The 27867-nt window shown below is 38.3% G+C and overlaps 1 protein-coding gene across 2 annotated transcripts in view; it reads left to right on the top strand.

Moving 5' to 3' along the window:
- Positions 1 to 27867, top strand: part of TAF1B (TATA-box binding protein associated factor, RNA polymerase I subunit B) — an 82441-nt gene that overhangs the window by 46434 nt on the left and 8140 nt on the right. For both annotated transcript variants that reach the window (XM_017853674.1, XM_017853679.1), the window contains exons 9-14: positions 9232 to 9379; positions 15345 to 15522; positions 16121 to 16167; positions 18212 to 18302; positions 24089 to 24159; positions 24638 to 24860. In XM_017853674.1, the coding sequence (XP_017709163.1) occupies positions 9232 to 9379; positions 15345 to 15522; positions 16121 to 16167; positions 18212 to 18302; positions 24089 to 24159; positions 24638 to 24860 (758 nt within the window). The remainder of the gene's footprint in view (positions 1 to 9231; positions 9380 to 15344; positions 15523 to 16120; positions 16168 to 18211; positions 18303 to 24088; positions 24160 to 24637; positions 24861 to 27867) is intronic.

Consider the following 27867-nt stretch of genomic DNA (forward strand, 5'->3'; position numbering starts at 1 on the left):
TAAAATGCTTTCCCAAGCACTCTGTTTTTAATGCATGCTGGAACAATTTATTGTAGCTTTGTGGTCTTTTAAAAAAAGTATTAAACTTGTGATTTCTTACTATTGTAATGAAATGGACCTGTATCACTCTAGAAGCCCTGTATGTGACATTTATTATACCTTTTAGACACATCCTCAGCCAAGTGTAGTAAATGTCCACACTCCCTCCCTACTTTCCTCCCTTCCTTCCCTCTTATTTCAAGAAGAGGTGGTTTGTGTTGCCTTCAGATGACTGTTGATTTAATTGACAGGCAGCTTTTCTTCATTGTGTGCTTTTTGCTTTTGCTCACAAAAGTGCATTCACTATTCTATAGTATGTTGAAACTTTTAAATGGAAACGGCTTTTCATTAACAAAGGAAGCATTTTCTTCCCCCCTTCCATGCCTTAGCTTTCTCCACTAAGTCTTGGCTTCTTCAGCAGCTGTACCTCCACCAGAAATGACAAAAGGTGCAATTGTGCTAGGAGATGGCGATGAAGATATGCCAGTGGAGTTTTGTGTGTGGGCTGCTGGGGACTGTTTTCCTTCTGTGTTTGGTTTTGTTTTATTTTTGTTATTCCAGAAAGTTGAGAGCACATCTAAAAACCAAAAAAAAAACAAAACAAAACAAAACAAAAAAAAACCCTTTTCAAACCTTTATCCCAGGTGAGCTGTTTCTTTCCATTAAGTTGTTGTGTTAGTATTTCAGTGGCCCCTCTGTCTTAATTACGACAAATCTGGCAAACCTCACTTAAAGCAGAGGGACATGGAATACAGAGAGTGTTGATGTGGTTTGTTTTCTTTTTCCAAGCAGCGTGAGAGTCTCAGTCTTCCTGCCATTACCCTGACTTAGGAGCAGAGCTCAGGAGAGGTGTGTAAATTAAATTTTAGTCTTTCCAGCCATCTCCTTTTTCTTAGTTGTGATTCGTGAGCCCAGGTAGATAGCCAGTTCGTTTCATTTACTTAAATTAATTTGGAGATAACCCTCTTCTCCTTTTTCTGCCTCTGCCTCTTCTGCTGCTCCATTTGTGACTCAACTTTCTGGAGTGTGGTGCTAACTTGAAGCCGTATTTACTTCTAGCAAAAAATCTTTCAGTTTACCTCGTAGAATAAACTGAAAATCTAGTTATCTTTCAGGGGCACCATCTTTTCACAGCATACCAAATAATCAGATCATTGATTGAACCAAAGTATTTGGTCTAGACATACTTGGCTGTATTAGATACAATTTATTCTGTCAGTGACTTACAATAGGTCTACTTCTATCTTTTCAGCCTTGATTTTCTTTATATATTTTAAACCTACAGATCAGTTTAAAAATAGATAATATGTAACATAGATACTGTTCTACCACAGTCCTTGGCAGTGTTTCTCAATCCTCTCAAGAGTTAGTCATTTCGTCATCCCTCACTAGACTCAGCAAGAAGGGATAAAGAGGAAACTGGAAATTTATTCTGAAGTACATCTCCAATATTTTGAAAGTTGATCAACAGCATTCTGATCTTCTCCCCGAATGAGTAAAAAGAAAAGATGTAATACTGGGTCAGCCAAACCCACTGCGTGGCACTTAGCCAGGATGATTCATTTTGCCTTGGAGCAATCTTACACCCTTTGTGAAACTGGATTTCTTTTGGTTGAAGGAAGAAAAAGTCTCCTCCAGAGCTGTCAGTCACTTCTTAAGCACCTTCAAATGAAGGCCTTATTGGATTGTTTTGATCTGCCCGGAGTCTTCAAACCTGACTCTAGATTTATTCACCTTCTTACTCTGTAGGCCACATGTAATGCTTGGGATTGTTTGTGCAATCTCTGTTAGCATAATAATCTGACAGGTTTCAAGTCTAGTTGAGGGAAATTGAGGTGAGCATAATGATCAGGTTCCCTCATTTCTACTTTTCCCTCCCAGACAGCATGAGGGAGAGAAGCCAGCTGGTGTTTTCTTGTGTTCCTGGCCCACTTCCCCATGCCCCCCCCTCCCCCGGCTACCATCATCTTAGCCTCACTGGAATGTGTATATGTGCCTCTCTTTCCAAACTTTGAGAGTTAAACTATCTGAGCACTTCCTCCTGTCTACAAGAAAAATAGCCTCTGCATTTTATTTTTTGTTTCCTGAAACTGACTTATTCTGTTTTCTGGGGATCCGTAGCAATTTCATTAATCTCGACGCTCTCAGGCTTTAGTGTGCTTAAGAATATCCTGGAGAGCTGGTTTAAACTGCAGATTCTTAGACCCAGTGTCAGAAATTGATTCAGTAAGTATAGTATGGGATCTAAGAAGATGTTTTTTGGAAGCATCTTGCAAGGGATTCTGATGGAGACTGTGCTTTGAGCAGTGCACATAAGCCTTATCTGTATGTCTGTCTGTCTTTTGTTATTTCACCTTGTCCCACAGAAAAGTTGAGGTAGAATTAGCAGATAACCAACAGGTCAGTATAAAACAAAATGCTGTTATACCTTATTAAGTATGTGTTGTTTTAAACAGGATTCTGTTTAAAACTGTTTGGGAACTATATCTATTGAGAAACTGGTCTATGAGTTTAACATGTATGAAAATAGTGAAAATCAAGGCTAAAAAGATAGAAAGAAGTATCCCTACTCTCTGTGTAAGTCATTGACAGAGTACATTGTGTCTAATGGATAAGATTCTGGCAGGCTTCTTCTTCTGGGAAATGTAGACACATCTCTTGGTGTTACATTTTTAATAATTATAGTTCAGTAACTCCATATTTCCCCCAAAGGTATATTTCTATTTATAAGAGGTTTTGTGTAAAATAAAAGGAGATATTAGCAAATGGTATAAATTTTGAATGTCTGTAGATTTCATATATGCTGAATTTTTTTAAATTTTCAGCTTTATTACACTTCTAATTATGACCTCTTTAACATGTTGTGTGTGTTTTTTTTTCCTTTAGACAGACATTACTTAGATTCCTTTTTTCTTTTTTCTTCTCCTGCCACTTTGTCTGATAACTTAGGTTCCATTTTATACTTTTTTTGGTGGCAAAATATACATAAAAGTTACCATTTTAGCCATTTGTAAGTGTGCAGCTGAGTGGTATTGAGTGTATTTACATTTTTGTGCATCCATCACCACCATCCATCTCTAGAATTTTTTCATCTTCCCACATTGAAACTCATATGCATTAAACACCAGCTTCCCATTCCCCACTTGTTCCATCATCTGGTAACCCCCATTCTGCTTTCTGTCTCTAGGAATTTGACTTCTTTAGGTATCTCATAAATGTAGACTCATACAACATTTGTCCGTTTGTGTTTGGCGTCTGGCTTATTTCACTTAGCATAATATCTTTAAGGATCACCTATAGTGTAGCTCGTGTTGGAATTTCATTCCTTTTCAGGCTGGATAATATTCTGTGATGTATATAAAACATTCAAAATCTATACTACTTGCTAATATCTAGCTTTATCTTATATAAAATATATATACATTTATGTACATACATACCACATTTTGTTCATCCATTCATTGGTGTACATTTGGGTCATTTCTACCTTTTGGCTATTGTGAGCGATGCTAACAGGAACATTGATATACAAATATTTGTTCGCGTCCCTGCTTTCAATTCCAGAAGTGCTATTATTGGATCATATAGTAACTCTGTGTTTAATTTTTTAGACAACCATAATATATTTTTGAATGTTATTTTTTCTTATTATAAAAGTAATGTATTCAGAATTAGAAATGTAGAAAATAATGAGAAGTGTAAAGAAGGAGATGAAAATTACAGTCTGAATTCTCATGAGTGCCATTAACATTTGCTGTTTTTGATTGTCTTATTTAATGTGCATAAACATATTTGCAAAATTAGGATTGAAGCATTTATACAAATTTGTCTCCTGCATTTTAAAAATTGAGTATTGTACTATGAATGTTTTCCTAAGTCATGAAACAGGCTATCAAAGCATGTTTTCTTAGCTGCTTAATATGATGCATGATATGTATTTCTAACATAAATATCCAGTAATAAGGAAATGATGGATTCATAAAGAAGAATATTTTACAGTCACTCGAAATGATGTTCTCACAGGCTATCTCGTGGCGTTAGAAAATTCTCAGAAAACATAATGTTAGGTCAAAATTCAGGAGATGAAACTATATTCTTTTTTTTTTTTTTTTTTTTTTTTTTTGGAGACGGAGTCTCGCTCTGTCGCCCAGGATGGAGCACAGTGGCCGGATCTCAGCTCACTGCAAGCTCCGCCTCCCGGGCTTACGCCATTCTCCTGCCTCAGCCTCCCGAGTAGCTGGGACTCCGGGCTTACGCCATTCTCCTGCCTCAGCCTCCCGAGTAGCTGGGACTACAGGCGCCCGCCACCTTGCCCGGCTAGTAGTAGAGACGGGGTTTCACTGTGTCAGCCAGGATGGTCTCGATCTCCTGACCTCGTGATCCGCCCGTCTCGGCCTCCCAAAGTGCTGGGATTACAGGCTTGAGCCACCGCGCCCGGCCGAAACTATATTCTTAATCCAGTTTTTACAAAAGCTCTCAGACAGGCAGGAGCTTGGTCTAAGAGCAATGTAAACTATTAGAGGGATTTTAGTATGGGAAAGACATACCAGATTTTCATTTTATAATCTTACCCTGGGCTGGGTGCAGTGGCTCATGCCTGTAATCCCAACACTTTGGGAGGCCAAGGCAGGCGGATTGCATGACCCTAGGAGTTCAAGACCAGCCTGGGTGATATGACAAAACTCCATCTCTACAAAAAATAGAAAAAATTAGCTGGGTGTGGTGGCGCATGCCTGTAGTCGCAGCCTACCCAGAAGGCTGAGGCAGGAGGATCACTTGAGACCAGGAGGTCAAGGCTGTAATGAGTGTGATCATGCCACAGCACTCCAGCCTGGGCAATAGAGTGAGACCCTGTCTCAAAAAAATAAAATAATAAAATAAAATAAAATCTTACCCTGGCTCCCAGTTGCAAAGAGGTAGAAGCAGATATAGGGCTGTCAGGAGTTTTTTGATAGTTAGGGTCTGGGATAGAGTTGTGATGAGAAGGACTATCACTGAAGACCAAGCTTGCAGGTGGAGTGAACAGTCTATGGAATGGAATGAATGTGGTGTGTGAGGAAAGGGAGGTGTCAAGGATGTTCCTAAATGTTTGCTTTTTGTGACTGGGTAAGGAACACTGCTGGAGGGATTAAAATTTAGGGATGTGGAAGATGTTGGGATACATAAGCTTGACATACTAGAGAGATAATCCAAGTAGAGATGTCAAATAGGCTGTTGAATTTAAATCCCAATGTTATAAATATGGATGTGCCCAAATGAACTGAGAGGAAAGTCCACCCAGATCCTAACAGAGGGTTTCTCCAAGTTGTCAGAGATTTTTATTATCTTTTAGTATAGAATTTTATATTTCCTAAATTTTCTGTAATGTTGATGTGTTATTTTTATAATCAAATTTAAATGTTGCTAACATACATTCATCATGGCTTTTTTTATACTGGTTTAAAAATGGCAAACAACCTAAATGCATAACAATGAGACAAGATTGGTTAAAAGAAAATGGGATGGGATTGAAAACCCTTTAGCCACCTTTAAAAAAAAATATTTTGAGTGTTACTCAAAAAGGAAAAGTTAGTTCTGTTTAAAAATAAAAGAAATTTTAAAAAATGAAATCTATAATACTGATTTGAGACTAGCAGAATCTGGAATCTAATCTATAGGGTAAATAGTTAGATAAGCACACTTGATAATTATTTTCTCCTCAATTCATGTTTGAAAGAATAGTGGCCTCTGTCACCAGATGTTGAGTTTGATGTATCAGCTTTTAGTGTGGAAGTTTTGAAAATATGCTAAATCCTTTTAACCTACTAAGTCACTTTTCGTTAATGACTTTACACATACTTGTCATGAATTTATCATCCATTAAATCATTTTTTAGATGATTTTTTTTCTAAGGGGAACATTTACCGCTCTAGTGTTTTGTTTGCCGATAAAAGTACTTAATTGCATCTCTTACCTGCATTATTTAAAAGGATTGATTGCCATAAATCTTATTAGTAATGTTAAATTGTCTTAGCTTGAAAAGATGTTTCAAATTCTGTGCAGAATGAACCAGAGGTCTAAATTAATTAATTTTATAAATAAAAAAGAAGGCACGTTCTTTTCAAAGGTCGCTGAGAATTTATTTTCTCTTCTCTTTTAAAATTCACAGATTAAAATACAATTAATAGTATTTTAGTGTACAAGTAGATTAACTGTATCCCAACATTAAAGAAAATCTTAAAATGCCACGTTGCTACTTTGGATTAACAGAAAATTACTTTGTATTCTTCAGCTACAGATCAATCATATGTTGATAATATAATGTAAACTGAAGGCATTTTTCCTAAGGAAATGTAAGAGTTTAACTATTGAAATAGTTGTACCAAAATAAATATAATACAGAGAAGATTTTAACTTCAGGCAAAGGAAAATCAAGCATAGTTATAAATTCTAAAAATTAACAGTGTAATTGTTTCTGTATAAGCATATACCCCTGTACCATTAAGGTCTTTCCACCTTTGTATTTGAACGATGATTTCTCCCACAAAGGTGATGTATGAAGTTTTTTTTTTTTTTTTTTTTTTACTTTTTATTGAGGTAAAATAGACACACAGGAAAGTCTACACATCATAAATGTATATACAGTGTGATGAATTTTCACAGCCTGAACACAGTCACATCCCCAGCACCCAGCTTCATGGAGAAGCATTACTAGCACCCCAGGAGCTCTGCTGCGTACTCCCTTCTAGTCCTGTCCTACCCACCCTTAGAGTAATCAGATCCTGACTTCTAACAGTACAGAGGTTGGGAACAGAGTTACTGAGTTTTATACTTTATAAAATGGAATTGTTCTCTTTTGCATCTGGCTTTTTTCTTTGAACATTATGTTTTGAAGATTGACTCGTTGTTGCATGTAACAGCACATTCACTTACTGAATACTGTTCAATTGTGAGATTATATCACAATTTACTGATCTGTTGTAGATAAGTAATTTATGGACATTTGAGTAATTTCCAGGCTAGAGTTGTCACAAATAGTGTTGTTATGAACATCCTAGTACATGTCTTTTATGGTCATGGGTACACATTTCTGCTGGGTATACATAGCTAGGAGTAGAATTCCCTTGACCTAGGAGCTACATATACTCAACTTTAATAGATACTGCAAAATGGATTTTCAAAATTTTTATATTAGACTCAATTTTAATAGTGTTCTACCATATCAGAAATGTTAGTTTTCTGAAATCCTGCAAGCACATGTGTGTTATAACCCAATAACTTTCTATTTTGTACTGTAGTTATTTATCCAAGCCTTATCTCCTTTCTCGATTGTCAACTCCTTAAAGAAATTGTCTTATTCATCTTTTTATTTCTGAGATTATCTTATTCATGTTTTTATTTCCCAAAGTACTTTGCACAATTCCTTGCATAGAATAGGCTCTAAACTAATTTTTTTTTTTTTTTTTTTTGAGACAGAGTCTCGCTCTGTGCCCAGGCTGGAGTGCAGTGGTGCGATCTCGGCTCACTGTAAGCTCCGCCTCCCAGGTTCACGCCATTCTCCTGCCTCAGCCTCCCAAGTAACTAGGACTACAGGCGCCCGCCACCACACCCAGCTAATTTTTTGTATTTTTAGTAGAGACAGGGTTTCACCGTGTTAGCCGGGATGGTCTTGATCTTCTGACCTCGTGATCCGCCCACCTTGGCCTCCCAAAGTGCTGGGATTACAGGCGTGGGCCACCACGCCCGGCCGCTCTAAACTAAAATTTTTTATGAGAATAGATGAGCAAATGAAAAATTACATGCAGTATTAATATTAGGAATGTTTATAAATTGCAAAAATACAAATGATATATGCAAAAACTTTGAGTTCTTAAAGTAAACGCTAGACAGAATTAATATATTAGTATTTGTTCATAGCTTTCCTGAACTTTGTAAGAGAATCTTACGTACTTTTATGTGGGCTAGTTTAGTATAAAGTTGAATTGTGGATTTTTAACTACTAGACTTAAAGCCTGGCGTTACTCCCATATAGAAGCACGTGAATATTATGTAACAGTGAGCTGCATTTGTTAGCTCTGAATTTGAAGAGTAATGAGAGAGTGCAGGTGAGAAAGGTGAGAGGGAAGTTGTGTATCAGAGCAGTCATGAAAACATTTTAACTCTGATTGGGTTGTAGCTTTCATCCTTTCTCCAGATTCTTCTAAGGCAAGAAGTAGTGATTTTACCATGTCAAACCCAGTAAGAGTTTTACGAGCCAAATGGAATTTTAGTGGCTTTTCACATTTAGTATCATTTAAAATTGCTGAGTTAAAATATTAAGGATTTATGGCGGTTTTCTCCCTTCATACTTTTCTCCAAATTCCAAATTTTTTTCAGTGAATGCATGTTTGTTTTATCTGTTCCTTTTTCTTTTCTTAAGCATTCCAAATACTCTGGCTTGGAGCATATTACTTGCTAAATCAGAAATTTTTTTTTTCTTTCCGACTTTGAGTTTAGGTTCAAGGGGCACATGTGCAGGTTTGTTACATGGGTGAATTGCGTGTCGTGGGGGTTTGAGGTATAGATTATTTTGTCACCCAGGTAGTAAGCGCAGTAAAGGTAATTTTTTGATCCTCACCCTCCACCCTCAAGTAGGCCCTTGTGTCTGCTGTTCCCTTCTTTGTGTCCATGTGTACTCAATGTTTAGCTCCCACTTGTAAGTGAGAAATGCAGTATTTGGATTTTTGTTACTGCATTAATTTGCTTAGGATAATGGCCTCCAGCTCCATCCATGTCGCTGCAAAGGACATGATGTTGTTCTTAGGGCTGTGTGGTATTCCATGGTATATATGAATCATAATTTCTTCATCTGGTCCGCTGTTGGTAGGCATTTAGGTTGATATTATGTCTTTGCTATTGTAAATAGTGCTGTGATGAACACACACATGCATGTGTCAATGACTTATATTCCTTTGGGTATATATCCAGTAATGGGATTGCTAGCTTGAATGGCAGGTCTGTTTTAAGTTCTTTGAGAAATCTCCAAATTGCTTTCTACAGTGGCTGAACTAATTTACATTCTCACCAGCAGTGCATAAGTGTTCCTTTTTATGCACAACTTCACCAGCATCTGTTGTTTTTTGACTTTTTAATAATAGCCATTCTAAATCAGAACATATTTTAAAATAATTTTGTTGCAAAATTGCAACTATGATGATCTCTCTTTTATTTCAGTCTTGGCCTGACTATGAGGATATCTATAAAAAAACAATTGAAGTTGGCACATTTTTAGATTTGCCTCGTTTTCCAGACATAACTGAAGACTGCTATCTTCATCCCAACATACTGTGTATGAAATACTTGATGGAAGTCAACCTCCCTGGTAAGTGTATGGCATATATTGTGGGGACACTTTAACTACTAGAGTTATGGTAAGCAGACTTTTCAAATCACAGACTATTAGAACCACCTGAAAAGGTCCAGGGTAACATGAAACTTAATTTCAAAATTCTTTCTTAAAATAATTCAGACCTTTTAAAATCGTTAAAGGAACAATATTCAGAAACAGAGTTTTCAGAAATAGAGTTCTGTTTTGGTGTGAGGGATTTATGCTTGAAAGAATATGTTTGATTTTATGGTAAGTTTGCTAAGTGCAAGTAAAGTACCAAATGTATATGTTTTAATGACCTGTCCCCATCCCAAAACAGTACTTTTAATTTGCATGAAGCATTATTATTACATAATGAAGTCTAATTTTAAAAAATCCTAGAAGCTAATCTCTGTAACATTTTTATTGTTTGATAATATATCCAGTCCATAAAACAAATGGAGATCAAAGTCTGGTCAGATCATATTGAGCTCTTTAAGGCAGTGAAACATAAAATGTAAAAAGAGCCTCACTATACCTGGTTCATAGTATACCAACACACAGGTAACCTCGATGGAATCTGCTGGTGGAATCCAGTCCTGAATTTCTTGTTAGACCAGAAATATGAGAAATTTTGGACTTATATTCTTAAGAGAAAATACAAACATGGTGTGACTATACCATTGCTGAAGCAATGTAAAAAATGTAATTGAATGTGTTGTTAATAGGAGAGTAAAATATGTGTGTTATGTGAAAAAAGCAATATACAAAATTGTATGCACAGTAACTATAAATATGAATATAAATATGTAGTAACATGTATATAAATGTAAGTATTGTCATAATTTAAAATTTTTTAAAACAGGAGCAAAATAATTTAAATTTTCAAATGTAACATTTCTAAAGCTAAGGAATATGGCTCTTATTGAGATTCCAGAAATCAGTTATTATTTAAGATTCCAGAATTTAGAAGATCTTATTTCTGCATTTGGACATGTTGTATATCAGAATTACTATTTTGGATTTTTTTTCTTTCTGCTTTTTTGATGGGTCTCTCAAGTACAGAAAGTTCTTGTATGCTGTCTTATATTCTAAATCCTGAGTTTATAGAGCGAATACTGGTCTATGGAAGGAATGCCAGGGATTATCAAAATATAACTGATGCAGCCTGGTTAATAGCAAGCAAGCATCTATAACTGATGCAGCCTGGTTAATAGCAAGCAAGCATCTATAACTGATGCAGCCTGGTTAATAGGAAGCAAGCATCTATCTCACGTGTTTGTTGTTGGACAGAGAGGGGATGATAAGTTTTCTGGCTGATATCTATAGTTTAACTTTTTCTTGCCTAACATTTCCTGTAAGGAGTAGAAATAAATCCATTATAATATGCAGAGAGACATTATTGTCATTTGATATTTATTAAGTGACTTTTTGGAGGCAGTATTATAAAAAATTGAGGTAGAAAAATTTCACTTCTCACTGTTCAATAGAAATAATTTGGAATATAGAAAAAAATTACACATAAATGTTATTAGTCTCTTTATAATATTGAAAAATCAGAAACAACTTAAATATCCAAAAGAAAGGAAAGGGTTGTGTAAACAGTGGTGTGTGCATTCAGTGGAACATTAGGTATGTAGCTTTTAAAATAATGTTTATGAAGAGTTCATAAAAGCATGGAAAATGTTTATGTTATAATAAAAAGTCAAGCCAAATTACAAAATTAACATATAACATAACCACAGCTACATAAAATGAAGACATTCATGAAAAGATTAGAAGTAAATATACTAAAATGTTAAAGTGGCTGTTTCTAAGTTAGGGTAACACATGTTATTTTTTTTCTCCTACCTTTATGTGTCTTATAAATATCCTATATTGAGTTGTATTACTTATTAGTATGCACGGGGAGTGCAATAAGCTTTTTCTTTTTTTTAAAGACAAGGTCTTTCTCGGTTGACGAGGCTGAAGTGCAGTGGCATGATGGTAGCTTATTACAACCTTGAACTCCTGGGCTCCAGTGATCCTCCGACCTCAGCCTCCCGAGTAGCTGAGACTACAGGCATGCACGACCATACCTGGCTAGCTTTTTTTGTTGCTATTATTTTTAATAGAGACAAGGTCTTGCCATGTTCCGCAGGCTGGTCTTGAACCTCCAGGCTCAAGCCATCTTCCTGCCTTGACCTTCTGAGGTGCTGGGATTGATACAGGCATAAGCCACCAAGCCTGGCCTTTTTTTTTTTTTAACAAAAAATAGATCTACATATTAAGTTATGATACTCCCTGTATCTTAGGATTTAGATTCTAAAATGTTTACAGTTGGTTTGCAAACCACCCATACATAAGATTATAAGAGTATTTCCAGAATGTGCCATTTGTAATTACAAATATTGCTCTCGGTAATGCCATCAGTTGTGCGGTGCCATTGATCAAAGAGATCTGTGTATGTGGTACATTTACAAAGATAGGGTTTAGTGTTCCCAGAAAGCTAAAAGTGGTTTTAAACATGCTGGGGCAATAGCCGCCTCTCCTCAATGCCTTTAAAGGTGACCCGGTAGCCTCTGGGGCTCGGGGAAAGGTTTCGGCGAGTATGTCACACACGCCCTGCCTGAGTAAGCGCTGCCCCTTTGATGGCCATCAATGAGCTCAGATGCACTCTCCACCCTCTAGTATGGTTTCTCCCATTGTCACCCACGAGCCTGCTGGAGAGAGTTTCTGACTGTGTTCGTGATCATTTATGTAATTTCTGTTTCATGTGTGTAATTTCTGAAGTTTCCAAAGTGCCCATATATAAATTCTCTCCTTTGTGAAGGTGGGAAGGGAGGACAAGCAGGCTTCCCCTTGACAGATGAGACTTAGGGCGGTTTAGGGACACCCAGCTGGTAGATGGCAGAGTAGATTCCTACAACCCAGTCTTTCCCCTTCCAAGGCCTGTGCTCTTCCCACGCTCTGCTCCCTTCCAAGACCCTATACTGTCCTTGCTACCATTCTCATCATTTCTTCCAGTTGCTTTTTAGTTAGTCTGTACTTTTGGCATAAGGGGAGCAGTTCAAGATCTTAATTATTTTTTTTTTTTTTTTTTTTGAGACAAAAGTCTCACTCTGTCACCCAGGCTGGAGTGCAGTGGCATGATCTCGACTCACTGCAACCTCCACCTCCCAGGTTCAAGTGATTCTCCTGCCTCAGCCTCCCAAGTAGCTGGGATTACAGGCGCCTGTCACCATGCCCACCTAATTTTTATAATTTTTTTTTTTGGCGGGGACGGAGTCTCGCTCTGTCGCCCAGGCTGGAGTGCAGTGGCGTGATGTCCACTCACTGCACGCTCTGCCTCCCGGTTCATGCCATTCTTCTGCCTCAGCCTCCCGAGTAGCTGGGACTACAGGCGCCCGCCACCACACTCAGCTAATTTTTTGTGTCTTTAGTAGAGACGGGGTTTCACTGTGTTAGCCAGGATGGTCTCGATATCCTGATCTTAGGTGATCTGCCCATCTCGGCCTCCCAAAGTGCTGGGATTACAGGCGTGAGCCACCACACCTGGCCAAGATATTAATTTTAAAAGAAGAGAAATATTTCAAGAAATGTCATTTTTTAGAATAACAATACTAATATGGTTTTGATTTTTAAATTATCTAAGAAGAGACTATAGCTTCTACAACCCAATATAAATAATGTTTAAAATTTTAGTGCATGTATTTTAAAATTAATTTTTCCCCATGTTTGAAGTGTACATGTTTGCGTGCAAGAGTCCTGTCTAATAGACACTCATTTCTCTAATTTCCTCCATTATATTAATGCACAGTGTCTTGTACCTAGTAGACACTCAGTAAATGCTTGTTGAATTGAGCTTTATTTTCTGTCTCCTCATCTTTTTGCATCTGAATGAAGTCCGGGAGTAAATTCAGGTGAAACCTGTAAATTGAAATTATCTTAATAGTACAATAGTCCAAATTATCTGCCTCACAAAGACCTGTACTCTCTGGCCCTGCCAATCTCTTCACATTCAATACTAAAGCCTTGTTGGACTGTTTGCATTTCCTGAAAGCACCTTCCCATCTTTGTCATAGCCTGTACCGTATTGCATTCTCATTAGGAAAAGGACTTGAGGAAAAGGACTGTGTCTGTATCTTAAGTACCCAGAACACAGTAGTTGCTCAGTAAATGTTTGCTGGAAGAATAAAAGCCAAGTGAAAACGTTAGCCAAGCTATCAGAATCTGGTAGACATAAAAATTCTTTGATGCTGCATTTTGAATTATTATTGTTATATGTGTTCTGTTTCTATGTTAACAAAGCATTTTTTAATCAGCAAAAATTGTTTTTACTTAAATGTTTCAAGAAAGAAATTAATTTTGTGTTTTATTTATTCTTTATCATAAACATGTAATTAGTACCAATTATGTGTGGGTCGTAGCAGTTAGGAAGACAAATAAAACCAGATTGAGTCACCCTCAAGTTTAAGAGGGAAACAGAAAGATAAACCCTTAACTGAGTGCAATAGAAGGGTACATGCCAGGAGATCTGCTTTAGCACTCAGAAGAGGGCCAGTCACAGGAGGCTGTGGTATCATGTCTGTTCTTAGAGGAAGTCACTGGTATAACCAAGTTCTCTAAGATGAGTGAGCTTCAGCCAGGCAAAGCCTGAGATGAGGAATGGGGGAAAAAAACTGGCTTTCTAGGCAAAGAGGCAGAAGTAGCTGTGCAAAGCAGAGAGGCAAGTGAGAATATGGCTTGTTTGGGGGGACTATGGAGATTAGGCTGGGAGCTAAAGGCTTTAGTGAGTTCATGAGAGCAGGGGAATATGATGTTTGGGCCGCCACAGGAGAGTAAGACTAGAGAAAGGGAGAGCAGTTCTAAGGGTGGCCTGAGGAGCAACAGTGAAGGGAAGAAAGGGGATGGATTGGAAAGCAGTCAGCACTGATCCAGGTGCCTTAGGTGTATTCATTAATTCGGTCTTCACAATCGTTATGAAGCACGTACTATTCTTATTCCTATTTTAGATAGATTGTTTAAAAACTGAGGCACAGAAAGGTTATATAACATGTCCAAGGTCACAGAGCCAGTAAGTGATGGAGCAGGGACTCTAGTCCAGGCCGTTTGGTTCCGTAGTCTCTTCTTAACCGTGGTACTATATGCCACCTTGAGAGAATGGAATTAACAGGACATGGTGGCTGAATGCATGTAGGAGATTCAGTTCAGTTCCATACAAGCTCATTATCCCTTATAAATAATGGCTATCGTACTTGAAACTGATTAGAGTAGGCTGTGGTCACATCTTACATACTTAAATTGGGAAGTACAGAAATTCTTTGTTTAGTAACTTTAAGAGTTTTCAAAGTCTATTCACTGGAGCATAACTTCAATTTATTCTCATTATAACCCATTTTACAAGTGAAGAAACTGATGCTAAGTGACTGATCCAAGAGTCACAAAGCTAATGATTGGAAAGCTTAAATATAGGTCCTAGGTTTTCTGGTTCCAAGTCCCATGTTATTCAGTCTTGAGTAATAGGTGTAGTCTATGCTGAAGATATAATTGCTTTTGGAAAGTAGTATATCTAGTTAAACACTTGTTGAGGGCTTCCAGTGTGCCAGCCAGGATGCCAGCCAGTGCACATACATTGCTAGAGAAGCTTTTGGTCTTATAAGGGAGTGGAGTTAGTTTTAGGTGAGCACACACTGCTATAGAAACACAGACAAGAGATGTAGATGAAACAGCTGGTATGTGGCTGCCAGATGCCAGGATGTGTCCTAGAAATAGTAGATGTTTTAGGAAGTCGGAATAGGGAATGATACGCCATTTTAAGATTCTACCATTCATTTTTCTATACGGATGCCATGTTTTGGTGTTTTATTCACAAAATGTGTGTCTGTGAGTTCTTGTATAGTGTTGTGTTTTAAGATAAAGGGTTTTTTATGGATATATACAGTGGGGATGATCTAGTTGCCAAATAATTTAATTTACATTTTACTGTTTTGTTCTTCAGATGAAATGCATAACTTAACTTGCCACGTGGTGAAAATGACTGGAATGGGAGAAGTGGATTTTCTGACATTTGATCCTATAGCTAAAATGGCAAAAACTGTTAAGTACGATGTACAAGCTGTAGCTATCATTGTGGTGGTATTGAAACTGCTCTTTCTATTGGATGATAATTTAGAGTGGTAAGTGTACGTCAATTTTATGATAAGTAACATTTTATAGTGCTGATCTTAGTTTTTTAAGAAAGCTTTAAATGTCATGAAAACACTTTAAAAAAAGAGATAAAGAAAAAATGTGTACTGTATTTACCTAATTATATGTTATCTCAAAAAATGGAGACTCTCAATTGTTACAGAACATTGACTAGTAGTCACAATTACTTCTTGCACAGTACTTTGACTCAGCTGGTTGTCAGTTGTTTGATCATGTTTTATACCTGTTATTCTTTAGGTAGCAATGTTCCTCTTTGCTCCACTGATTTCCTAGTTTTAAAGTATCTTCATAAATCTCTGTCTGTATCCCTTTAGGCTCCTGGCATTATGTGTTCTCAAAGATTATTTTAGAAAGTAAAGCAATCTTAATATGTCGCCCCTCCCAAATGCCAACAAAGGGTGACAGTATTTTATAGTGTCTCCTTCTCTGTTTCAGTGATAGCTTCTCCATGAAAACTTGGTATCAGTTTCAAATACTATTCTATACTTTTCTCTCAGAAGAATTCAGAATTTATCTTTCCAAATACATGACTTCTAAATAAATTGATTTGTTTATTGTTATCTCCAGGTCCTTGTCTAATCTTGCTGAAAAACATAATGAAAAGAACAAAAAAGGTATTTTAATTCTTTATCATTCAAATTCAAAGTGGTCATAGATGATAGATTAAAAGATGGAATAAATGTAGGCAAACAACTTTGAAAAATATACACATACACATATACATACACGTGTATACAAACTGCATATTGTACCACTATTGTTTTTTCATATAATTACCTACTTGTATCTCTAGGGTACTAAAAAATATCAGTGAGTCCCTATTATATGTAAGACCAGCCAGCTTTGTATTCCCAACTTCTACTCACCAGCCATGCTAGATCATGAATTTACAGGTAGCTTTGTGACCATCCTGTCTATTCTGATGCTTTCAGCCTTTGCTGTTGTTGGTCCCTTTGTCTGAAATGTTCTTTCCTTCTTACCCCAACTCCTGTTCAGTCCCTGGCAAATCCTTCTTTATGCTTCAAGATGCAGCATAAACACCACTCTTCTGTCTGGTCTTCACACCTATCCACTTCACAATGCTTCACCTCTTCCCAAATCAAAATTAATAACCTCTGCCACAGTCACTCTTGTTCAGACTTCTGCTAGATGTTTAGTACCTTGAGGTCTAACTAATGGCCTAAGTACATCTGTCCCTGTTAGATTGCCAATATTTGTAAAGTGCTTAGAAGAGCATCTGGCATCTAATAAGTACTTTATAAGTGATAGACAGATAGACAAGTGAAGTGTGAGCTTCTGGAGGGAGGGATCATATCTTTTTTTTCTTTTTTTCTTTTAATGTATTTTTAGTGCCTAACATAGTGACTAGCCTAAGAGCAACTCAGTGAAGTATGATGAATATGTGAATTATTAAATTCAATTCCAGTTTCTTAATGTTCTCATTAGGATTTATGTTCATTGGTTTTAGAGGCTTGAATTTATTGGTAGCAATCAGTTTGTATTTTCTTTCCAGAATATGTGCAAAATAAAATACTACTTTCTGTACGTTGCTCATGTTGGCTTCTATGTAGAGTGAAAGGTTCAACTAGCTGTCTTCTAATATCCCCACTAATGCTAAAAGGTGATAATTTACTACGCAGACATATGGAATAAACAGAGTACTTTGACCTGTCTCCCTTGTAAGCCTCAAAATAAATCCATGCTGTCAGCAGGGCGAAGATCACTGTCATTTCTCTCTGCTCTGTCTGCTAATCACCATCCACTGCCCCTAGCATTGTTGATGGGGAGATTGAGGTTTAGAAAAGTTGTGACTTACTCCAGGTCAAAGAACCATGAGTTCTATTGATTACTATAGTTTTTCTCTATTCTTATAATTCTTTTGGTAGTTTTCTCTCCTCTGTGGCTGTATGATCTACAAGGTCATATTGGATTAAACAATTACTATATTGGCCAGTTGAAAAGATTTTTAGTTAGACATGGAAAGAGACTACCTTCCCAGAGAATAATGGAGAATAATCCCTATATGGAGTGAAAGAGTGAGGAGTGAGTTTTTATACTTTACTGCATTCAGTTCTGTTGTCTCTCTGACGTCTACGTCTTAATCACACACTCACACCAACTGTCCAATGCAGTCCACTTTCTTACGTGTCTCTAGATTCTTTGAATTAAAATTAGGAGGAATGGGAATAGCAGCTGATGAAACTGGAAGTCTGGGTTCAGCTACTGTAGTATCATTTTACACATTTATCAATCATTTTTTCCTTAATACACATATTCATCATATTGGAACACCACTGTGTGCCAGGCACTGTGCTAGGTGTTGGCTTTGAGGGGAGGAGCAGGCCTTCTTTGTAGTGGCAAACAAAATATGTGTTCTGTTCTCAAGGAGGTAATAGTCAAGTCTAGGAGAAGCAGACATGTAAAAAGATGATTTCAGTATAATTTAATTAGGGCTACAGTATAGGTAGAAACTTAGAGGAGGGAGTGACAGATTTCTCAGGAGAGTCCTATTAGAGTAGAGAGACAATGACTCCATCCGTAGATTCCAAGAGCTAGTATATAAATGTTTAGCTATGTCGATGAATGAAAACTCAAATGAACAGTGTATATTATAGTGTGATTTATTTGGTTAATAATCTTGGATTTTATTTCTTTCAGATAAACCATGGTTTGATTTCAGAAAGTGGTACCAAATTATGAAGAAAGCTTTTGATGAGAAAAAACAAAAGTGGGAAGAAGCAAGGGCCAAGTATGTTCTCTTTCCTGGTTTAGATGAACCTGCTTTACTTCTGTGTCTGTTACTTTACATTTGAAAGCTGAAGCTTCATCAGTATACACTGATCTGCATTGTGACTTTTTTTTCTGGAAATATTAGCCGTACACTCTAACTTTTCTCTTTTTTATATTACTATTAACCAAACTTTAGATTTGATGTGAATTTCACCAGTGTTTTTATTAATGTCCTCTTTCTGTTCCATGATCCAATGCAGGATACCACAGTATACTTTTTATAATTTATCTTTTTGTAATTTGCGTGAGACTTGCCTATATTTCTAATACTCCTCCCTCTTCCCCTTTCTCAAATATTTAGTCGTTTCTCGTCTATGCTTCCGAATATTAAAAAGATTACAAATGTTACCTTGCAACACGTGTAATTGGAATGTTCCCCCAAAATAAAGACCCCTGTGAAAGTTAAAACAAAGCAGACAGCAAGTCCATTTGATTCAGCCAGTGTCACTGCCTTTCTTTGAACTGTCATTCTGATGTGGGCTCGTTGTGGTAGAGTAGAGAAAGCATAAGCAGTGCTAGGTTTGAATCCTGTCTGCATTACAAGCTAGCTGTGTGCCCATGGGCCAGTTACTTAATCTTTTGTTGAGTCTGAGTCTCTGAGGCTTTGAAGAAAAAGGTAACATCTCTGTATTTAATGTAAATTCACTGTGATACTAATTCGACTCAGTAATTTTATATATCCTTTAAGAAAAATCAGGGTTCCCCAAATTAGTTGAAATGAGAATTTGTTCAGCTCCTATTTCTTCATCAGTAAAAAAAACATAGTAATGCCCATTTATATACTGTCATTAAGACTCAATTTTCCAGTATGAGAGTAGAACTAGATTATTTTTCCTCTAAATTTCAGAGGGCTTTTAAATAGAAAAACAGACTCTTAGAATGGAAAAGGCACTGTGGAGATGATCCTTTCCAAAGCAGGGAAGTGTGACAGGTTCCCTGTTAGTATGCAGGATCGATGCACAATGAAGAAGAGGGGTGGAGGTGAATTTATCCCAACAGCCCATGGATTTCCAGGAAACCGGGCCCCCGTCCTCCTCATCAGAGAAGGAGTGGCTCTTCAGTCAGTGGCTCTCAGTGGGCACAAGAATAGCAGCAGGAATGAGAGTTTGTTATGTGTCTTGGTCATTTTGGAGTATCAGCCTTCCTTTCTGTGGTGCTAGCTGGGATTAGTCCTGACAGATCCTGAGGACTGGGTGTTTAGGAGCCATTCCACCCTGGTGTCTCAGTGGTGACAGGGCTTTCCTTACCCCAAGCCAGACACCAGCCTACACTTTAAAACATAGCTCTTGGAGGCCCAGTTCATTATTGCAGTGTTATATCAGTTGCACATTTAAGACTTCCTGGCTTTTAGCTACTTTAGGGAATAATTTATCCGCCAAAGAAAGTAAGTCTGGTTATAAAAGGGCACTTTCCAGGGAGGTACCGGGCCCCAAGGTGGAGGCTGTCGAGGGGACCCCTTTCCAAGGTCCTTCTTCCTAGAGTATGTGCTGAGGGCTGACACACACGTGCAGTGTGAGTTACTGCTGAGTAATATGCGAAGCACTACCAACTGCTGCTCAGGCACAGAGCTCTGGTGCATGGTGGTCACCTGTCGGTTTCACCCTTCCCCACCCCCATGTTGACATAAATTTCCAGTTTTTCTCTGTTTCTCTGAATATTATCATTCATGTTGTCAGATGAAAATTATTAAAACATTTTCTATATCTAAGCACAGGTTCCTATGCATGACATTATGAAAAACACTAATAAACAATAGTTGAAAACCTAAAACAGCATAAGAGGCTGCTTTGATGACTTCTAGCTGTTATAGAAGATGTTGAGAAGAACATGGAGAAAAATTAAGCCTGTGCAGAAAATCTCTATCCCCTAATTGGTGTATAGTGATATCTCATTGTGGTTTTAATTTGCATTCACCTGCTAATTTTGCCTTACTTTTGGGTTAGGCAGAAATTTCTTGGATGTGACACCAAACGCATGATCTATAAAAGAAAAAAAATTGGTAAATTGGACTTCATCAGAAGTAAGAACCTCTGCTCCACAAAAGACACTTAAAAGAATAAGAAGCTACAGACTAGGAGAAATTAAATGTAAATCACATATCCGATAAAATATTTGTATCTAGAGTATGTAAAGAATTATTAGGCAATAAGAAAAAAACTCCATTTTTTTGAATGGGCAAAATATTTGAAAAGACGTTTTACCAAAGATGATATCAAGATGACATGTGAAAAGATGTTTAACATCATTAATAGGGAAATGCAAATTAAAATGCCAATGACATATCATTATATACCAATTAGAATGGTTCAAAACAAAACAAAAACAAAAACTGATCATTCCAAGTGTAGGAATTCAAAATGGTACAGCTATTTTGAAAAGTTGGCAGTTTCTCAGAGTTAAACATACATTTATTATGTTATCCGGTGTTTTTCACTCCTAGATATTTACCCTAGTGAAATGAAAACAAGCTCACACAAAAATCTGCATAGGAATGTTTCTAATGGTTTCATTTATAATTGCCAAAAACTGGCAACAAACCACGTGTTCTTCAGCTGGTGACTGGATAAACTGTGTTCTATCCATACAGTGGCATACCATTTAGCAGTACAGACTTCTGATGCATCCAGCAATATGAGTGAATCTTAAATGCATTATGCTGCGTGAAAGACTCAAAAGGTTACTTATGCTGATTCCATTTATATAACATTCTGGAAAAGGCTAAAGAATAGGGACAGAAAAACAGACCAGTAGTTGCCTGAGATCAAGGATTGACTGTCAAGGGATGTGGGAGGTACTCTGGAGTGATGGAATTGTTCTGCATAGTAATTGTAGTGAATGCACACGTGCAACTCTATGTGTTGTCAGTGCTAGCAGAACTACACGGAAAAGAGCAAATTTTACTGAATATAAATTACACCTTAATTCTTACAAATGAGGAAACATGGCATGCAGACAGACAGGAGAAGCAGATGGATAGCATCTAGCTGGAAAACATGGTGTGTGGTGTGTCTCTTTTTGTAGTTTTATGTAATGAGAAAAGGCAGGCGAGGTAAAGTCAATTCTGGAAGAAGCTTTCATTTCAGGTCTCTAAACACTTAGCGTAGTTTTATTTTAGATCACCCTTCCCATTCTTGGAGCATGCCCCCTAAGGACATAATACAGCTCTCTTGATTTACGGCATGATTGCCACTTGTACAGGCATTCACCGTAAACGCATGAGAAACTTCTATTTAGATTAGGTATTCACAAGGAATGTTTAGCAGTAAGTGTGCCCAGGGATTGGGATTAGACTGTTTAGGGAACTTCTTTATCCTTTGAGATTTTATTATTTAAGAAAATTAATAGCAAAAAATATATTTTAAAGAATCGCTGACTCATTTACCATAACGTTAAATGACAAACTCTCTGATATATTTTAAATGTGGTGTGGTTCACTAAAGTTTAATTTCACATAATTTTCAGGAAACCATCTCCTGTATGACATTAATTACATCTCTACTGCTACCTAATGATTAGAAAAATTACCTTTTTTTTTTTTTTTTTTTTTTTTTTTCTTTTTTGAGACGGAGTTTCACTCTTGTTGCCCAGTCTGGAGTGCAATGACACAATCTCGGTCTCGGCTTACCGCAACCTCCGCCTCCCGGGTTCAAGCGATTCTTCTGCCTCAGCCTCCCAAGCAGCTGAGATTACAGGCATGCGCCACCACGCCCGGCTAATTTTGCATTTACTAAAGAGACGGGGTTTCTCCATGTTGGACAGGCTGGTCTCAAACTCCCAACCTCAGGCGATCCTCCCGCCTCAGCCTGCCAAAGTGCTGGGATTACAGGCGTGAACCACCGCACCGAAACTCCTTTCTGTTCTTAACATTTAATATCATTGCAGAAATTCAAAATAAAAAGTCAACATCTGTTTTATGTATAGTCATGATTTTACTGACTTGATCAAGTATTTTTTAAAATTCTTGAAAAAAATCAGTTCTTAAATTGGTTAAAATGATTATTTGCTAAATGATATTACTAAAATACTGTTAAAACTGTGTGCTTTTGGCTGGGCGCGGTGGCTCAAGCCTGTAATCCCAGCACTTTGGGAGGCCGAGACGGGCGGATCACGAGGTCAGGAGATCGAGACCATCCTGGCTATCATGGTGAAACCCCGTCTCTCCTAAAAAATACAAAAAAACTAGCCGGCGAGGTGGCGGGCGCCTATAGTCCCAGCTACTCGGGAGGCTGAGGCGGGAGAATGGCATAAACCCAGGAGGCGGAGCTTGCAGTGAGCTGAGATCCGGCCACTGCACTCCAGCCTGAGCGACAGAGCGAGACTCTGTCTCAAAAAAAAAAAAAAATGGGTGCTTTTATATACGATTTACTTCCTAGTATTAAAATAAATGGTGAGAAATTATTACAGATACTACAGATTTTTAAAATATTTGTATTTCTGGCTTCCTATTTTTAATCTTTTTTTCTGGAAAGTTCACAGATATTTCTTGAGTATCTGCTAGCCAGGCACTTTGTCAAGTACTAAATAATAATTCTAATTATTGTATAGGATTTAAAGAACCCATATATACATTATCTTATTCCTCAGAATAACCCTGTGAAAGTAGAGGATAAGTTTAGAGATACTAAATTCATTTCTTTGTTCATTTATTCATCCAGTTATTCTTCAACAAATGTTTAAATGAGTTCCTACTATCTACCATTCCCTGACAACACTAGGGGCATAAGGATGGCTGAGACAGTCACTGCCTTTGAGAACCTCCATAATTTGTCGTTCAAATTATGCTAGCTCTACCAGTAGAAAGTGGTGGGCCAGGTCTTCTGATTCAGTACTCTTTCTTGTTGCCACAGTGTCTTTCAAAATAAGAAAATGGCCTGGGATCAAGAAGAAGGTGGATTTTTTTTTATATATATAAGTTATGAAAGTCCTCTGCACTAGGGAACACAGAAATAATGAAAATGAGACTAAGAATGAACATTGTTATCTTTGTTCCAGAGCTGCAGTGTCTCCTTGGCAAAGTTTAGCAACAACCACTAGAACCAGAAATAGAACATGTCACTTCCTTTTGGAGTCTAGAACTGATCACCCTAATCTGTAGGAACCTTAGATGGCTCTTAGTGTTTGTCCTGGAGGAAACCCCCAAGAGCCAGAGCAATCCAGGATCCCCATTTTACAGTGGAAACTCCCTGGCTGCCCTTCCCTTGGCAAGAATAGGCTGAGTCAGGACAGGGACTGTTGGGACTGTGTCATCCTGGAATCCAGTCTTTTCCTCTCCTTTATGCCAGGAATAGAACAGATTTCCTGGCATCAAGTGCCAGAGAGATGCATTTATTGTTCACTCTGTGTAAGTTATTCAGAAGTACTACTAACAACTCTCAGCAAAAAGGCAGTGGGGCAAAGGCAATGAGGAACAATTGTTTCGAGGTGGCTTCACTTTATGAGAACGAGCAGCAAGGGAAATTTATGGTGAAGGAAACTTTCTATGTTTGTTGTATAATTAATAGCTTCTTCAGGATGTCACGGCATCTGGGCAGCTTTTGAGAGGAGCACAGCATTCTCTTGGCCTGGGCTCTCGGTCAGTGCTTCCTTCTAGGGCCTAAGTTCAATAGACAATATAGACATGTGCCAATAAGCCATTCTAAGCCAGAACTATAACGAAATATCGGAAATCTCAGATAGTGCTTCAGACAATGTGTTTATGTCTGTTTCATCTCCATCCTGCTCCAGCTGTTTCTTTACCATGTACAGGTACCTGTGGAAAAGTGAAAAGCCACTCTACTACTCATTTGTCGACAAACCAGTAGCATATAAGAAAAGAGGTGAGTCCGGTTTTGTCTTAATACCAAGTAGCAACACAATTGTAGAAAAATTAAATATCTGGACTTGAAATGTTGAATGCTTAAGTTTTTTACGTTTTTTTAAATAAATGTTCCAGGGCACGTATACATCCAAAGGAGCATCATGCTCTGCAAGAAATCTCTGCAGGAATCTACTTCAGGAACATACCGTTCTTCAAAACAGAGCCTCAGTTCCTGCCAAAATCTAAAATCCTAAATCGTTCTGATTTGGGGAATTCTTTGCTTATAGAACTCTTTTTAGATTGTACATTCTTTTTGAAGTAGTTTTCCCCATGCACCTCATCCAGTTTCATTTTCTCTTAAGGTTATCCTGTTACATTACCGTGGTACATTTGCCAAAACTAAGGAACCAATATTGGTACATTCTTACCAAGTAAGTTCCAGGCTTTATTTGTAATTTAATGTTGTTATTTTGTTTCCTTTTTTTCTCCATTTCCAGAAATGGTGGTGAATCTACAGAAACAATTTAGCACACTGGTTGATTCAACAGCAACTGCTGGAAAAAAAAGTCCTTCAAGTTTTCAGTTCAACTGGACTGAAGAAGACACTGATAGAACATGTTTCCATGGACACAGCCTTCAGGGAGTCCTGAAGGAGAAAGGCCAATCACTGCTAACTAAGAATTCATTATATTGGCTTAGTACACAGAAATTCTGCAGATGGTAATCAATGCTTTTAGAAAAAGTCACATATAATTGAAGCAGTTGCCTATATAAGAGCCAGATAGGTTTTTTGTTGGAATTAGAAGCTGGTGAGCTTAAAGTCATGAAAATCAGAATTATACATTGAGTCTTGTGTAAGAGTTCTAGGAAAGCTGGTAAAAATCAAGAAAGAAAATGCAAGGCAATTAGCACAACTGTTGCCTCTAGCTAAATTAACCTGCAGTGCGGCAGGCAGGCGATAGAAGTGGCTGTAAATGCTGATCAGGAGAATGCGCTGTATTTTTTAGTACATATCACTTCTCTGAGTCAGTTACCTTTTTCATGTCTTTCTACCTCTTAATACTTCCTTAAGTATTTCCTAAAAATAAGGATATTCTCTTAAGTGACCACAGTACAGTTATCAAACTCAGGAAACTTAATATTGATACGATACTTTTATCTCACCCACAGTCCATATTCCAGTTTTCTCATTAGATCCCCAGTGTCCTTTTTTTTTTTTTTTTTTGAGACGGAGTCTCGCCCTGTCACCCAAGCTGGAGTGCACTGGCTGGCCAGATCTCAGCTCACTGCAAGCTCCGCCTCCCGGGTTCACGCCATTCTCCTGCCTCAGCCTCCCGAGTAGCTGGGACTACAGGCGCCCGCCACCTCGCCCGGCTAGTTTTTTGTATTTTTTAGTAGAGACGGGGTTTCACCGTGTTAGCCAGGATGGTCTCGATCTCCTGACCTTGTGATCCGCCCGCCTCGGCCTCCCAAAGTGCTGGGATTACAGGCTTGAGCCACCGCGCCCGGCCCCCAGTGTCCTTTTATAGCAGGATCAAGTTCAGGAGTAGGTATGGCATTGATTGATTTTATCTCTTCGGTCTCCTTTAATCAGATTGTCCCTCAGCCTTTCTTTGTCTTTCATGACATTGACCTGTATTTTTCAGAAATGTCAGTGGTGTTATACAATGTTTCTCAGTATGGATGTGATGGTTCCTCATGTTTAGATTCAGGTTCTGCATCCATGGCAGCTTATGTCGTGATCCGTACGTTTGTGCTTTTTCACAGGGCATGAGGGTGGATTGTGGATGATCTCAGATTTAATACTGCAGTATAACACAGTGAGTGATACATAGAGCTTAGTATAGTCAGTGATGAAAATGCTGAGATTTTTTTCTCTGCATAAAGTATAAAACTAAATTCTGACTGTATGAAGTTTCAGTGATACCATGACTTTAGACACCAAACTTACCTGTCAGCCTTCCCTGTTCTAGACCAGAGCCTAGAACTGCAGAGGAAGCAAAAAAGGCTTCAGCTGGGCAGTAAAAATGCCACAGAGACTGTAACTAAAACTCAGCCTCTTTCCTCAGAGAGCCCCTTAGCCCCTCACTCAGAGCCCCTGACTCTGCCCTTAGGCTGAGTTGTCTGATTTCCAAATTGCTCATCATCAAAGAAACAAAACCAGAGGTCCGAGAAGCACTCTGCTGATAGACATCTTGACGGCAAACATAAATGACACCCTTGACAACAATAGGGGAGCCAGCATCAGAATCCAAAGCAGACAGAACTCCATTCGCAGAGCCTGAAGTTCATGGCTCCATGCCACTAAATAAGGGGACCACATCCCTGCTTCAGCACAGCGCATGTCCCAAGACGCTGTGTGCCTTCGTGGTGGGTTTTATTAGCATGTTTTCTAATGTTTCTACAATAAAAACAGGCGACTGTAATAATATCATTGTAAAGGCCAAAATATGCTGAATATGCCCTAAGACAACCATCAAAAATGGTTACAATGAAAAGTGATGCTTTTGAGAGCAGATATTTAGCTATGTAGAGAATTTCGTTAGGCAGAAGGACTTATTTCTGAGGGTTCAGAAGAAACAAAACATTTACTGTAAAATTGTGAAAACACTCAGAGCTTGGGAACTAGGCAGAGAAAGACCACAAGAGTACTTCAGGTATGGGAGGCTGTTTATTCTTCCTAGCTGAGGCAGAGTTAACAACTTCAATGAATTGAAATGCCCTTACTATTCCCAGCTGTTTTAACAGTTGGCTGGGTCAGAAGACCTGACTTCTTATAGGTGGTGGCCATGACCTCCCTGGGAGTTCCATAGATGAGGCAGAGCAGTGGTCTTTAGTTGTATTCCACAGGAAATGGAGGTGCTTTGGCTGCCCCACAAAAATTTGATTTGAATTTTTAAAAAATTATTTGTAACTATTTTTTAAAACTATAGTGAAAAAACAGTACTCAGGCCGGGCAGGGTGGCTCATATCTGTAATCCCAGCACTTTGGGAGGCCGAGGCAGGCCGACTACAAAGTCAGGAGATTGAGACCATCCTGGCTAACATGGTGAAACCCCGTCTCTACTAAAATACCAAAAATTAGCCGGGCGTGGTGGTGCATGCCTGTAGTCCCAGCTACTCAGAAGGCTGAGGCAAGGCAACCACTTGAACTCGGGAGTTGGAGGTTGCCGTGAGCCAAGATTGCACCACTGCACTCCAGCCTGGTGACAGAGCAAGACTTAGTCTCAAAAAAAAAAAAAAAAAGTACTCAAATATGTCATATGCTTAGCTTAGGCAGGTGTGGTGGCACATGTCTGTAGTCCCGGCGGCTTGAAAGGCTGAGGTGGGAGAATCACTTAAGGCCAGGAGTTTGAGGCTGTGATGTGCAATGATTGTGACTGTGTGTAGCCACTGCACTCCAGCCTGGGCATAGTGAGACCCTGTCTCTTAAAAATATATATCTCTAAGCCGGATGTGGTGGCTCATGCCTGGGCACTTTGAGAGGCCAACGCGGGTGGATCGGAATTCAAGACCAGCCTGGCCAACATGGTGAATCACCATCTCTACTGAAAATACAAAAATCAGCCAGCTATAGAGGGGCATGCCTGTAATCCCAGCTACTTGGGAGACTGAGGCATAAGAATCGTTTGAACCTGGGAGATGGAATTTGTAGTGAGCTGAGATCTCACCACTGCACTCCAGCCTGGGTGACAGAGTGAGACTCCGTCTCGGGAAAAAAAAAAAA

Source organism: Rhinopithecus bieti, unplaced genomic scaffold, assembly GCF_001698545.2.
Source record: "Rhinopithecus bieti isolate Rb0 unplaced genomic scaffold, ASM169854v2 scaffold_1530, whole genome shotgun sequence".
NCBI lineage: Eukaryota > Metazoa > Chordata > Mammalia > Primates > Cercopithecidae > Rhinopithecus > Rhinopithecus bieti.